The sequence below is a fragment of the Clarias gariepinus genome, chromosome 3, assembly GCF_024256425.1.
Source record: "Clarias gariepinus isolate MV-2021 ecotype Netherlands chromosome 3, CGAR_prim_01v2, whole genome shotgun sequence".
NCBI classification, from domain to species: domain Eukaryota; kingdom Metazoa; phylum Chordata; class Actinopteri; order Siluriformes; family Clariidae; genus Clarias; species Clarias gariepinus.
Window position 1 is genome coordinate 33,970,430 of NC_071102.1, and position 14,571 is coordinate 33,985,000.

The window sequence follows — 14,571 nt, forward strand, 5'->3', positions numbered from 1 at the left end:
CTAAAGTCCTGGTTTGACTTGAACAGATCTCATTTTTTTTTATCCATATATCGTTCTGTTGTATACTGTAACATCCTGTGTTCATCATCTGATCGGTATTTGTTTTCAAAAGTCATCCGACAAAGTAAAGTCTTTGGCCTGACATGTCTTGCTTGTTTGTATCTCGCAGTACAACCTGACATCACATTTTATGTGTCTCTTTGAACAAAACAAGGTGTGATATCAGGAATGTGGCAGATTCCATTCTCCAGATAAACCACCTTGCCACCTAAGATCACGCCTCTGGGAGAGGTGTGTTACTCTTTAAGGCTGACTGAATGGGTTACTGTAACTCGCAGCTTTCCTTTCTGTCTCTGTCTGTCCATCTGTGTCACATCTATGGGGCAACCCATCCGATCACAGCTTCGTAGTTGGTTGTATGGGATGCTTATTTGTTAACTCTTTTACTCTTGGACTCAAGTGACCTTGAAGTGTTATTACATGGCGCTTAAAGCTTAGTGAACAATAGACTACCAGTGATGAGGCAGATCAGACCATGTGCCATTCCTGTGCTACCCTTATGCCACCCTAATGTCACCCCTGTGCCATCCCACACCTTTGAACCCATGGCATATGCATAACCATTGTACTTAATATTTTGACCTGACTGTGTGTGTGTGTGTGTATGTTGCCCAGCACAGTGTTAATATTCTAGACGCAGGCTGTCCGAGTGCCGCAAATTCTGACCAACTTTCTAAAAATAGCCCTCCTTGACGTCACGCAGCCAATCACGGATTAGCCTCGTGGGAGGGGCTCGCGCGCGCCGTTCACTAAAAACCCTCTGTGATAGTCATCTGCCATCGGGGATTACAAAATGTCTGCCTGTTTTTGTTTGTTTTAGTTAGGATATCACTCTAAATACCGCACCGTGCCAAAATACAACTCATATATCGAAATAAAAAAACAACAACATTTGTTTTAAAAAATGACGGTTATTTATCCGTTGGTCTATGTGCGAACTTATAGACAGATATCAGTTGACAAATCACAGCGTCTCCTGCTCCTGACGGTCACCCGCGCAAATCAATCAGCGCCTGCACTTTGCCAAACGTCACAGAAAAACTGACCAATCACGAGCGGCCGGAGGCGGGCTTCGCGTGGAGCAGGAGTTCCCTCTAGCTGTGGGTAGAGGATTAATGTTAATGGTGGGCTCTCACTGTCGAATTATGAAAGGAAGAAAGGTGTAGCTGCGAGGGTTTAATGTAGCTGAATAAAGTTTGGACGATTTTAAGAATAACACAGGAATTCTGGAGTTGGACACAAAAAAACGTTTTATATACCTATATAAGGAGTGTGTGTGGCGGAATAAGAGGGAAAGTGGACACGGCCTGCCTCGGTTCAGAGAGGAGCTGAGGAGGAAAAAAAGAAAGGACAGGAAAAAGAGGAAGAGGAAGACTGCAAAGACGAGATTGTAATAAAGTGGCTCTGTATCGACGAAGATTGCAGCCAGTGCACGCGCTGTTTACAGCCTGTTTTGCTTTGCTAGCTAGCGTTAGCTAGCTAGCTAGCTGACAAGCACAGGCTTACTAGCATAACTAACTGACTAGCATAACTAATTGATTGACTGGGTACCAGACAAACAAACTATCTGACCGACTAACTAACTGACTGTCTGACTGACTTCCCCACGCTGAATGAGTGGCTCTCTGAGGTATGGTTATAAATAGCTAGCTGAGCCAAGCTAGTGCGCGCGCCGGAAATCAGGAATCAACTCGTATGTTGAGTCGGGATCAGGAGTCTGAGGTGTGAGAAGATCCGAGCTGAGGGATTTCCTTCTTTCCTTCCGTCCTTCCTTCCTGACCCCCGGCCTGCAGTCATGGGCAACGCGCCCACCGCCAAGAACAAGGGCAGCGAGATGGAGAGCGGTGAGTACCCCTGAGAACCCCGAGAACTGCTCTAGTCACTCAATGGCTCTGTAGCACTATGCGTACTACTGTACTATATAGTGTCCTAGACGTTCCAGTAGACTCCCTAAGTACATGGCATAAGCTTCGTAGCACACGGCATACTACTGTACTAAATAGTGTGTTAGGTCCTAATACACCCCAAACGTATGAGGGGTGTGTTAGGACCTAACCTAATGTTTAAGGAAGGGGCAGAGGTGGCCCAGTGTGTTACGACTCTGAGCTCTGGTTCGAGCCCAGCTTCACCAGGTTGCCACTGTTGGGCCCTTGAGCAAGGCCCTTAACCCTGTCCTAAATGTCTGACCCTGCGCTCTGACCCCTGCCTACTAACAAGAAGCTGGTATATGCGAAGTATAAAGAATTGTACTGTGCAGTAATGTATGCGTGACGAATAAAGGCTGAACTTAACAAAATTATGGATGGGTTCTGTCCCACACTGTGTACATCAGTGTGGATCAGATTGTAATTCTGTATTAAATGCGTAGTGTGTTAGGTCCTAATGCACTTCAAACACATGCATGTACAACATAGTATCTTAGGTTGAAATGCACTCCATATACATGACCTAGGCTCTAATCCATACTGCATACTAATGTACTAAATACGTAGTGTGTTAGTAAATACTTTACTGTGCAGTACTAAATACATAGTGTGCAGTATATACTGCATACTAATGTACTAAATACCTAGTGTGTTAGGTCCCAATGCACTTTAAACACATGCATGTACAACATAGTATCTTAGGTCGAAATCCACTCCATATATATGATTTAGGCTCTGATCCATACTTTATACGAGTGTACTAAATGGTGTTAGGTCCTACTGCACTCAAAATATATAGCAATCTGAAAAACACTGCATACTACTGTGTGTTAGTAGTGTGGTAGGTCCTATTGTATTCCAAATACACTGGTTCTGATCCACATGTTGGGACCTTATACGTGCCAAATACGTGGCATGGGCTCTGGTCCACATTAGATACCACTGTCCTAATAGTATGGTATGTTGTAATGCACTCCAGTGGTATGTTGTTGGCCGTATAGCACAATGCATACTACTGTACTTGGTGTGTTTGATCCCAGTATACTCCCATTACACAACAATGGCTCTGTAACATGCTGGGTACTTAGGGTGTTAGGATGTAATGCACTCCATATCCATGGCATGGGCTTTGTAACACACTGCATACTCCTGTACTAAATAGTATGTATACACAGCTGATACTTGTAGTGCATTAGGACCTACCACGCTCTGTAAGATACTTCTGTACTAAATATTGTGTTGTGTTGTAATGCACTCCACACACATGACATGGGCTCTGTAACACATTGTGTACACTGTCGTAAACAGTTTGTTAGGTTATAATGTACCCCAATGCCATGATGTTGGCTCTGTACCAGTGTATACTACTTGTATACTTACACGTGTTAGGTCTTAGTATTCTCCAAATATATGACACGTACATACATGCTCTGTAACACACTGGGTACTACCTGATCCACACTGCATACTATTGTACTAAAGATATTGCATGAGCTCTGTACAACACCGCATACAACTGTGCTAAATAGTATGTTAAGTTGTAATGCACTCCATGTACATGGTATAGGCTCTGATCCATACTGCATACTACTGTACTAAATTGTGTTTTTGGTCCTATTGCACTCAAAATATATTTCATGGGCTATGTTGCACACTGTATAATACTTGCTAAATAGTGTGTTAGGTCCTAATGCACTCCAATACATGGCACAGGCTCTAAACACTGTGTATTCTTGTACTAAATAGTGTTTGGTTCTAATGAACGTCAAAAACACAACATAGACTGTGATCCACACTACATACCACAGGCTTTATAGTATGTTTACCATCATAATGCACTTTTATAGTATGTTGTTAGCTCTATACCACAATCTATACTACTGCACTTAGTGTGTTTGGTCCCGGGACACCCCAAATACATGGCACGGACTCTGTAAGACACTGGGTACTCCATACTGCTGTAGTAAATGGTGTGTTGGGTCTTAATGCACTTCATATTCATGCCATAGGCTTTCATCCATACTGCATACAACATAGAAATATGTACTAAATAGTGTGTATGTGTTTTGAATACCTCAGATGGAGTCAGAAGTATACTGCAAACTACTGTTCTAAGGAGTGTATTTGGTCTCAGTACATACAATGTCTTATTTGCACTCTAACCCCCCCCCCCCCCCCCAGTGATTCCAGTTCACCGGCAACACAAAATAAAGGCTCTGTCCAACATTGCATACTAGTGTACTACATAGTGTATTAGGTTGTAATACACTCCTGATACACAGGAAGGGCTCTGATCCACACTACACACTAATGTACTAAATAGTGGGTTAGATCCAAATATACTAAATAATTAAAATACATAGGCTGCTTTGCAAACTGCACAGTACTGTACTTAATATTGTGCCAAAATTGTGTATGCTACATTCTAGACTACAAACTGTCTGTCTGTACATACTGCTATACTAAATAGTGTAGCAGAATAGCACGCAGTAGTATAGCAGTGTGGCTAAAAACACAGGCTGCCGGAGACTAAACCGTACCACAATAAAACATACAAAATACCCAGACTACATCCCTTCTGCATGCAACTGTAATGAATAGTGCTAAAGTAAAGTCAGGTATGCCCCTACTGTACCTATAGTTTTAGCGAGTGTATTGCTTTTAATTGTGTCCTGTGCAGTTATCTAATTGGAGATAAGCACATAGTTAACGCTTTGAGGTATAAGGTCATGGTGTGTGGGTTAAGATACGGCTGCAACGATTAGAGAATCTTATCTTCAGCGCGTTGAAATCGTTTCCACGTGTGCGACCTTGTTCAGATTCCTCTGACTCGTTTGAATCTTTTTATTCATTGTCGTGAAGCTAACGAGGATAGGATTGTGTACTGATTTAAGCTTTTATGACAATCTGGGAATTGAGGAGTTTAATTGAGGCGGTTGAGGAGATAACGCCTCAGGTGGCGTGTTTTTCTCTCTTGGACTTTACAGTAGAAAAGAATTCAGGAAAGTCGGGAGTAAGGTTCATAGTTCGAAGTTTTGATACGCTGTGAAAAAGTTTTCATTTCACTGCTGTGGCTTTGTTGGGGGGGGGGGGTGTTAGAAGGGCATCAATGTTTAAAATAGTCTTGTAGCGGTTTTCACTTTCAGAATTTCTCACTAACTTCCTGTGTACGTGAAACATTACAAATACTTGAACCCTGAATCGGTTAATGTACTGACAGCAAACCAAAAATTATGTTGCATTAAAAAAAAATTGTTTAAAACTTTAACATAGTTTTAATGTCTTCGATAACGGTAAAAACGCAGCAGCAAGGTAAATCTTTCAGTTTACTCAAACGTTCTACCAAAATATAGCTTTTTCCTGTTTTAATATTATAGCTTGTTATATCCTTTACAATTTTTCAACAACGTTTGATGTATTATGATGTACATCTTATAGTCTTGATCTTCCAAGGCTGCGTTCACACTGTAGGCATAAGTGATATCTGAATTACTGATCATAAATGATATTTTTAAAATAAATGTTCTTCTTTATTATAAGAGTTTTTAATCTCACCCGTATCTGACATTAGTTTGACAGATCTTAATCTGACCTGTATAAATACAGGAACAGTGTGTCTCAAAATGTTCACACTCGCTTAAAAAAAAGCCAGGTTATCTGGCAATGCCTTTTGGTTTTGCTTTTAACTCTTTAGCTTTCCTTTTTCCATTACAATCAGGTTCACCTACTGGTACGTTCATTAAAATTTTTTTTCCTTTTTTTTTGGTCTCTTCAAACACAGCACACCGTAATTGCTATATGCATTTATAACTTAGCTTTTAATTTTGTTTTACAGCAACATCACTCTAAATGTGATATTATTTTTTTAAGTTTGCGCGCTTTTCATCCCGTGCTACCGAGTCACGCTCTTAAAACTGAAATATTTTTTCTTGGTCATCCTATATCCTTTTTAAAGGGCACACTGTTCTGAGTGTCATGTTTTATTGACATAAAAAGTTCCGAACATTTGACCATTTAGACTGAGGTCGCATTGCAAAAAAATTCTGTAGCAAATATTTTATGTGGCGCAAATCAATGCAATGGAAAAGATTAGATGTATGATCTGTGTGGTTTGAGGGGTTTACGCTAGCATAAAAGAAAAAAAAATCTGATCTCTATCACAGACGAGCAAAGAAATCAGATTTGCACAGTGTGAACGCAGCCTGATGCTCTTCAAAGCCACGTATGCTCTTTGCCCAGGTGGGCAGTTTAGCTCTACACTGGACAAACATATATGTACAAATTAACTATGTTTCTTTTGCTTGTTTTTTGGTTGTCTAGGCTCCAACTCGGCCTCAATTTGGCTTAACTCTGGCCTAAAATGTAAACAAAGTTGTCTAGGATATCAATAACATTAAAAGACTTGGATTAGAGCATCAGCAAGAAATCCTCCAAAGCCAATTAGCTAGTTCAGATCTACTACTAGAGTTTGTTTGAATTCAGAAATGGTGCACGTTGCATCTCGAAAAGCATTTTCCTGTTGCATAAATCAGCCGAGCCCTTTGGCGTGATGTCACTGTGGAAAGAGGAAGAGAATACCTACACAGGCATGTTAAAGATTGAGCATGGAATTGGATGTTCGGTAAATGAAATTAAAAGCTGCGTTAAGATTTAGTTTCGGAGTGGTTTATAGAGGGAAAGTGAGATGGACAAAGTGAGAGATAAGTTTCAGTAAACCCCCCCCCCCCCTTTTAATGTCTTTTTGGAACGCATCATGGTTAAAACCATAAAACACTTAAAGCAGCACCAAATGCTGACACCTGAGACGCCTGATTTGTGGTGGACAAGGGTTCGGTTGTTTGTTGTTCGCCTTAGTGATGACCAGAAGTACGTCAGAGCAAAAACTCCATACAGGCGTGTTGTAAAGGGGCGTGGCTGAACATGTTGAGCTTGATTTGTTAGGAAGTCACAACTATAACATGTACATAGGCCATACTTGTGCTATCAACTTATAACCTGCTCTTTTGAGTGCGTGAAGTCATACAGGCTGTAAACATTTATAGAAAGTTTATAAATTATAGTATTAAAACCAGATGTAAAACCAGTGCTAATCTCAATAAGTATAAAACTTCAGCGTCATTTAGTTCAGTTTTCAGTTCATTTTGGGAAGTCTTTGTTCTCACCAGGAGGAAAGTTGCCGTACCATGTCAACCAGGGAAAAAAGAAGTCGCAGTGAACTTCCTGAGAAAGCTTTCCTGACCTCGAAGGTCAACATGCTGAGAAGAGCTTTGTGTGTGTGTGTGTGTGTGTGTGTGTGTGTGTGTTTATGAAGAGGGGGTTGGATTGAAGAAAGCCTGGAATATAAACAGAAGCTTGTAGGGCTGAGATCTCACGGGAGCTGGAGGCTGGTGCGGGATGGGTGTGGGTTCTATGGTTGTGATTCTCAACTGGAGAAACTGCGGAGGCGGAGTCATATGATGCATTAAATGTGAATCTCTCTAGGCTGGTGTGTGACGCTGTACTCTTTTGAACATCATATGATGTCTGACATTACAAACAAGACCACTTTGTGTGCACATGGCTTCAGGTGGTGCCACCTTCTCCGCTTCTTCTCCTGTGCCTTTTTTTCTAATTTGCTTCTCAGATCGAATTTATATCTATCTATATATATTTTTTTTAATTAACTTTGTGGGCACTGATTTAGGAGTTTCTTCTTTACTAAGTTTGGTAATGCCCTTGGATTGTTGGAAAGAAACTGAACTTGATGTTCCTTGTTTTTGGTTTTAATATCTGGAGAGGCCTGGCTGCGAGGTGGGACAGATATGTGCGAAATGAGTTTCAACGGGCCTGCTGCTGCTCGAACTTAGGTGTGAGGAGCAGATTTCTCTTGCCATGTGACTGGATGTCATTTGAATAAGGCTGATAGATTTTCCTTTGAGGGGGGAAAACACGACTGGGGTTGCTAATGTAGAGGAAGAACATTTAAGGTTTGTGACAGACCCCAGGACAGGTTGTGAAAAAGGACGGGGAGGGTTGGACACTTCCGGTGCATGGCATGCCTTATGGTCTTATCGCTGGCATCTCTTTTGGCCCAGCCTGATCCCCAGAGACAGGTGCAGGACTGCAATCAGATCCACTGACTTAACGAGGGCCATTTTTCACTGGTGGTGCTGGTAGAAGGGACGACATGGCCGATCTTTGTGTTCAGCACTGACGAAAAGAACAAGGTTGAGGTGGTGTCCAGGAGTTGGGAAGACCAGGGAGGTGTAGTTGCGCAAGAAGGGGAACCAAGCTGTTATTCCGATAAGTCATCGGGTTGCCGCTTCTTCAGGGAGTTAAACTAAAGTTCGGACACCTCCAGGTTACGGTAGACGAGAACCCGTGGATGTCGGTGCTGCAAAGGTTAGCAGACAGGCTCTTCCTCCATGCCGGGCCATGTCTGGGCGATCTGGACGTTGGCGGGGGAATTCGTCACCGATCCCAGGATGACCCAGAGGCTTGGGTCTCGAGTGAGTTGCTGGGTTTAGAGAGCATGCTTGCAGAGGTGGAGTCCAACGCTTGTAGGAGGAGCCGTTCAAGAGGTTAGGGGTGTGGGGGTGAGGAGGGGCGGTGCGGGGGGGGGGGGGAAGAGGGTCAAAATCATTAAGTTCTTTGAAGTTCTTTGTCTCGATCTGCAATCTAGCCGCTTAGTCTGGGGTTGTGTGTGTTTTTTTTTTTGTTTTTTTTTGTTTTTTTTGGGGGGGGGGTTATGCTGGTGAGATGCTTCTGTAAACTGGGATGTTTTAGAGAGGATTAGATGATTTTAATACGCTTTGTAGTTCAAGCTCATTGAACTGATGTGACGCTTTCACACGCATACACGTACACACACACGCGCGCTCGAATATACACAAAGCCCTTTTTATTCACCGTCTAATGTTTGCTCTGTTGCCTGGTATTGGCTGTTTCACGTAGGAGTTCCAGTGAGGCCATGTGTCTGTCTCCCATGGAGATCTGTCAGTGTGTCCTGCTTTCTGGACTCTTCCTCTCTTTCTCCTCCTTCACTCTGTTCTCTTCAGCTGGACAAAGTGCTGCCGTTCCATCAGTCCATCAGCAAGCACCTGTCTGATTACACACAAGCTCACTTTCGTATTAAATATATATACATGTATATTGATGTACGTGTGTGTGTATAGTGTACTTGATCTGCATGTCCTTTCAGGGCTGAAACAATTAATTGGTCGAAAGTTAAAGGTCCTTTCATCTCACTTCTTTTTTATGATTTGCATACTTCCCCAAAAATTACGACGGTGGCACGTTTTGTAACTTGCAGAACGCCTTTTGTTTGCACGCCTTCAGCCTGTGATTTGACATGCTGTCAAGGTGGAGCGCTTACAGCGTCTATAAATGTATCAGAGGGTTACAGTCCATGTTAAAACTTGCGCAACAGCTTCTGTTTTGTTGTGCGTCCTCAATCAGCATTGTAAACATCATTTAAACAAGGTCCAACTTGCTTAAAGGTACAGGTAAGCGAATAGAAAGAAAGATGTCACTAAAGGTGGCTAAAGCCCGATTCGGACGGGACTAGTTTTACAGGGGGTCGTTAGAGAAATTTCTGTTTTACAGACGTACTTTGTGATTTTAATCCTGTCCGAATCTGCCATGTCTGTCTTTCTCTCACAAGACCTCTGTAAAAATACCAGAGCAAGTTACCTAATGTTTTTCAGCAAACTCGGAGGTCCTCTGAGAAATCTAATCCCGTCCGAATGCAAATGTCTGTGATTGCCGAATTAGATTTTTTTCCCAAAATGCGTTTTTTTTGTGTTTTTGGTCAATGTGAACTACCGTACTATCTCTTGCGCGCTGGTATTCAAGCTTGTGCACCAATAATAGATGTAGATGTGGACATGTGATCTTGTGCAACCCCCACATGTAAAACACAGACACTCCTACCTCCGTAATAAACACAGAGATGTTAGTCCCATCCGAATGCATACATGAAATGACAGGCGTCGTCTGAAAAAAAAATTCTAACTTAAACGTCATTTGGAAAACTAGTCCTGTCCGAAAAAGAATTAATTGATTGTTCCGTAGTGCAGTACTTTTGTTTTGCAGTTCATGTATCGCTCTTCACATTTTTTTATTTTGAAATCTATATACGTGTGCATTTGAGGTGGCAATGTTGCAGTTCCTCTAAAATCCTACAGGTGTCACTCTAAACTATTCACACATTGCATAGCATACTGTGTGGGAGGAGCAAAATATTTGCTGATTTTGTTCAAATTGTAACTAAAGCTGAACATTTTTTGACATCGAAGCAGGATATTTATGAAAGCATGATACTTACAGAATCACAATACAAACCTAGGTATCGTGATATATTATGGATGCAGTTTTATACTAAACGTAATTGATCTTTCCAGACCGTGTTTAGTTTGTTTTTTAATTTAGCCCTGGAGTTATGATGTTAATGTTAATTATCTTTTAAAAAATTCTTTAGCAACACTTTTTAAATTAAATGTGTCGCTAAACTGTTTTCCGCATAACTCTTTCTGCACAGTTAAGGGTTTATAGCTGACAGCAAGTCCAAGTGCCACACATACAAGGAGAGAGGACGGGTGAAGGGAGGGAGGGGCGGACGGGGAGAGGGACGAAGGGGCGGACGGGAAGAGGGACGAAGGGGCTGGCACTTTGGGTGGAGGGAGGGAGGGGCATACGGGAGGGGATAGAGGGATGGAGACAGATGGAGGGAGAGATGGAGACAGACAGGGAGATCACTAACGAAGCACTCCTCATCACTAACTCCAGCATTTTTACCAGAGCCTATGTTAAATTACTTTATCAATATGGAGCCTCGAGAAAAGATGAGGAAGAAGAAATGCTGGGTGAGTCTGGAGAAAAAAGGATAGTGTGTAGCTGGACTGGAGAGGTAGTATGAGGTGTATGAGATAAAGGCAGTGAGGATGAGAAAGTGGGATGGTGATCAGCGCTGACAGGATCTCTCTCTCTCTCTCTCTCTCTCTCTCTCTCTTTCTCAGTGGTGGATCTCGCCATCTCCAACTTTTGCTTTCTTTGCTCTTTTACTTTTTGCTTTATTTTCACTCAGATCAACTCCCTGAATGAGCAATGAGCCTTATGTCCTTTTCTGCATGACTGTGTGTGTGTGTATATGTGTGTGTGTGTGAGAGAGAGAGAAAGAGAGAGAGGATTGCCACTGATGCTTGATGGCCTTTTTCCACCACCGGTACCCCTGTGCCTGATTCTTTCCTCCTACTGCTCTGGCTGGTCTGAAAGAAAAAGACTCTGGTTTGTTTATTTCGTCACCCTGACAACAACTTGGCTTCCATAAGGAGTTCAAATAAAATATATGAAGAACAAACATTTCTTATAAAGGGGAATAAACTGTTCTTAAACATATACTTAACCCAAGGTATAGCGCTCTCTCTCTCTCTCTCTCTCTCTATATATCTATATATATATATATATATATATATATATATATATATATATATTTGTGGGATGCACATCCAGGGCACTAAGCTCCCGATCCACCACATCCCAAAGATGCTCTATTGGGTTGAGATCTGGTGAATGTGGGAGCCATTTTAGTAAAGTGAACTCATTGTCATGTTCAAGAAACCAATTTGAAATGAATCGAACTTTGTGACATGGTGCATTATCCTGCTGGAAGTAACCATGGGTTACTTGGGTACATGGTGGTCACAAAGGGATGAACATGGTCAGAAACAATGCTCAGGTAGCCCGTGGCATTAAACAATGCCCAATTGGCACTAAGGGGCCTAAAGTGTGCCAAGAAAACATGCCCCACACCATTACACCACCACCACCAGCCTGCACAGTGGTAACAAGGCATGATGGATCCATGTTCTCATTCTGTTTACTCCAAATTCTGACTCTACCATTTAAATGTAAACAGAAATGGGGTCTTCTGCTGTTGTAGCCCATCCGCCTCAAGGTTGTGCGTGTTGTGGCTTCACAAATGCTTTGCTGCATACCTTGGTTGTAACGAGTGGTTATTTTAGTCAAAGTTGCTCTTCTATCAGCTTGAATCAGTCGGCCCATTCTTCTCTGACCTCTAGCCAGACAACAAGGCATTTTCGCCCACAGGACTGCCGCATACTGGATGTTTTTCCCTTTTCACACCATTCTTTGTAAATCCTAGAAATGGTTGTGCGTGAAAATCCCAGGAACTGAGCAGATTGTAAAATACTCAGACCAGCCTGTCTGGTACCGCCACGCTCAAAATTGCTTAAATCACCTTTCTTTCCCATTCTGACATTCAGTTTGGAGTTCAGGAGATTGTCTTGACCAGGACCACAACCCTAAATGCATTGAAGCAACTGCCATGTGATTGGTTGATTTGATAATTGCATTAATGAGAATTAGAACAGGTGTTCCTAATGATCCTTTAGGTCAGTGTATATATATATATAAATTAATTAGAGCTGTAGCTATCGAATATTTTAGTAATCGAGTATTCTACCAAAACTTTGATCGAGTAATCGGATAAAATGTAATTTTGCTTATTTAAACAACAATGTAAAGTTTGTAAGAGAAACAAAGTTTAATTGGTTTTCCTTTTAGAAAAATCTACTTTTACTTTTTAAATGCATACACCATTTAATAAAAAATAAACATTGCCATTATTCACAATACAAGGAATAGCCTAAAGTTAACTCAGATGAATTAAGTGCATTACAGTGCCATACATTCTTATTTTAAAGCCTTTTCTCAGCTGCAAAAACTAACAAAAAAAAAAGGTATTTTAAATGACTAAGTATCAAAAAATTAACGCACACATTAAAATAAATAATTATACAAAAACTTAACTTTTAGAACTAAAAGTTTAAAAATCTACTGCTCAGGCATAACATAAGCCTTTACTGACAATTTCTGTCGTTTTCTCTTGCTGGTTTCTTCTCCTCTTGGCTCGCTGATATTTTTATTGCTTCTTTCCATTTTGAAGGCCGCAACAGAACGCTCCCTCAAATCAATACACAGCTAACTGTTGCGTCTCCTTTTTTTTTTTGGGTGATGTAAGCGCTTCTTCTGCGTCTGTGTTTACTGGCGGCTTGCATCCGGAAGCGCGCTATCACGGCGAACAAATAATTGCGCAAAAACATAACGCAAGCTTTTATAATTTATTAAAAGGAAGCATTTGCCTCTATCATTTTTTGTTATCGAATTACTCGAGTTATTCGAGGAATCGTATCAGTCCTAATATGTGAAACCTCGGATTGCAAGTACCACGGTTTCGGAGTGTTCCGCAAGACGAGCAAAAATGTTTAATAAATTTTGTCTTGAAAAACGAGCAAGTCTTGGTTTACGAGTACTGAGTATCATGTATCACACATGCGCTTCTTGTTTAGAGGCCGAGCGTCACATGATCATAACTGAGCCAACGGTTTTTCTCTCTCTTGTGCTGCAGAATTGTGGTTAAATTGTCTCCCCTGCTGGGTCTTAGTGCTCATCTCTCACTGGTATAATCAACATCCGTGCACTCGTGTACTGTTTACTATAACACTGTGACCACGTGTGTGTGTAAAAAATATTTAATTTTGTGTTTGTAAGCGTGTGTATGTGTACAGCGCGCATGTACTGTTTCTTATAACGCCCGTGTCATGTGTGTGCACGCATAATTTGACATCGTGCCGAATCTCACTCACTCACCAGAGAGTAGGGCTGGACAATAATTTGATATCAATATATATCGCGATTTTTTTCAATAATGGTGATATGATTTTGAAACACATTTCCTATATTTCGATATACATTTGTATATATGAGCCAACGTTTTTTCTCTCTCTTGCGCTGTGGAATTGTGGGTAATCGCCTCCCCTGCTGGGTCTCGTGTCTTCCTGGTATAAGCAACATCCTTGCACGCGCGCTTCGCACACACACAGACACACTCGCCTTTACCCGAAAGAAGTTGGGGGTGGGAGGGGGGCTGTAAAGGCACACACACACACCCAACTCCCTTCGGGTAAAGGTGAGTGTGTGTTTGTGTGTGCGAAGCGCGCGCACACACTCCTGAGAGTTTTATTTATTTGATAGTTTATTTCACATTTCTTGTTTGTAAAGGCTAAATACAAATAAAAAGTGAACCTTATTTTTTTTTTTACTGTTTTTATTAAAGAAAAAAATTTAATAGAAGGTGCCTGGAGGTATTATAGACCTAAGTTTGCAGACATCCATTGTGTGTGTCCTCTGCAGTTTTTTCCTGAGGCTTTTTAATATTGTCCATATTGATATCGGAATTATATTGTATCGACCAAATTTAAGAAATATATCGTGATATAAATTTTTGCCATATTGTTTAGCCCTACCAGAGAGAGATGAGCACTTTTGTGTTTGTGTGTGTGTGTGTGTGTGTGTGTGTGTGAGACACACACACACACACACACACACACACATAGACATCGCCTGCGCGCATAAACACTTATCTGTCTGGATTTAATTTCCTTTTCTTTTTTTTAAGGTAAAGTGCAGGTTAATTTGTTTTATTTTTACTTTATATTTTGTGTTACTTATTTTTATGTATTTATTCTTTTGGGCTGTGGAACAAATAATTTGAGTTTCCATTATTTCTTATGGGAAAATTAAAATT

The 14,571-nt window shown here is 41.2% G+C and overlaps 1 protein-coding gene across 2 annotated transcripts in view; it reads left to right on the forward strand.

Moving 5' to 3' along the window:
- Window positions 1–1,131: 1,131 nt before the first annotated feature.
- The window catches only part of prkacaa (protein kinase, cAMP-dependent, catalytic, alpha, genome duplicate a), a 33,351-nt gene continuing 19,911 nt past the window's right edge, over window positions 1,132–14,571 (forward strand). The window contains exon 1 of one of the 2 annotated variants that reach the window (XM_053492007.1): window positions 1,132–1,904. In XM_053492007.1, the coding sequence (XP_053347982.1) occupies window positions 1,856–1,904 (49 nt within the window). In that variant the 5' untranslated portion in view covers window positions 1,132–1,855. Of the gene's footprint in view, window positions 1,905–5,214; window positions 5,298–14,571 lie in introns of those variants that run through there. The other variant, XM_053492008.1, reaches the window with a different exon arrangement.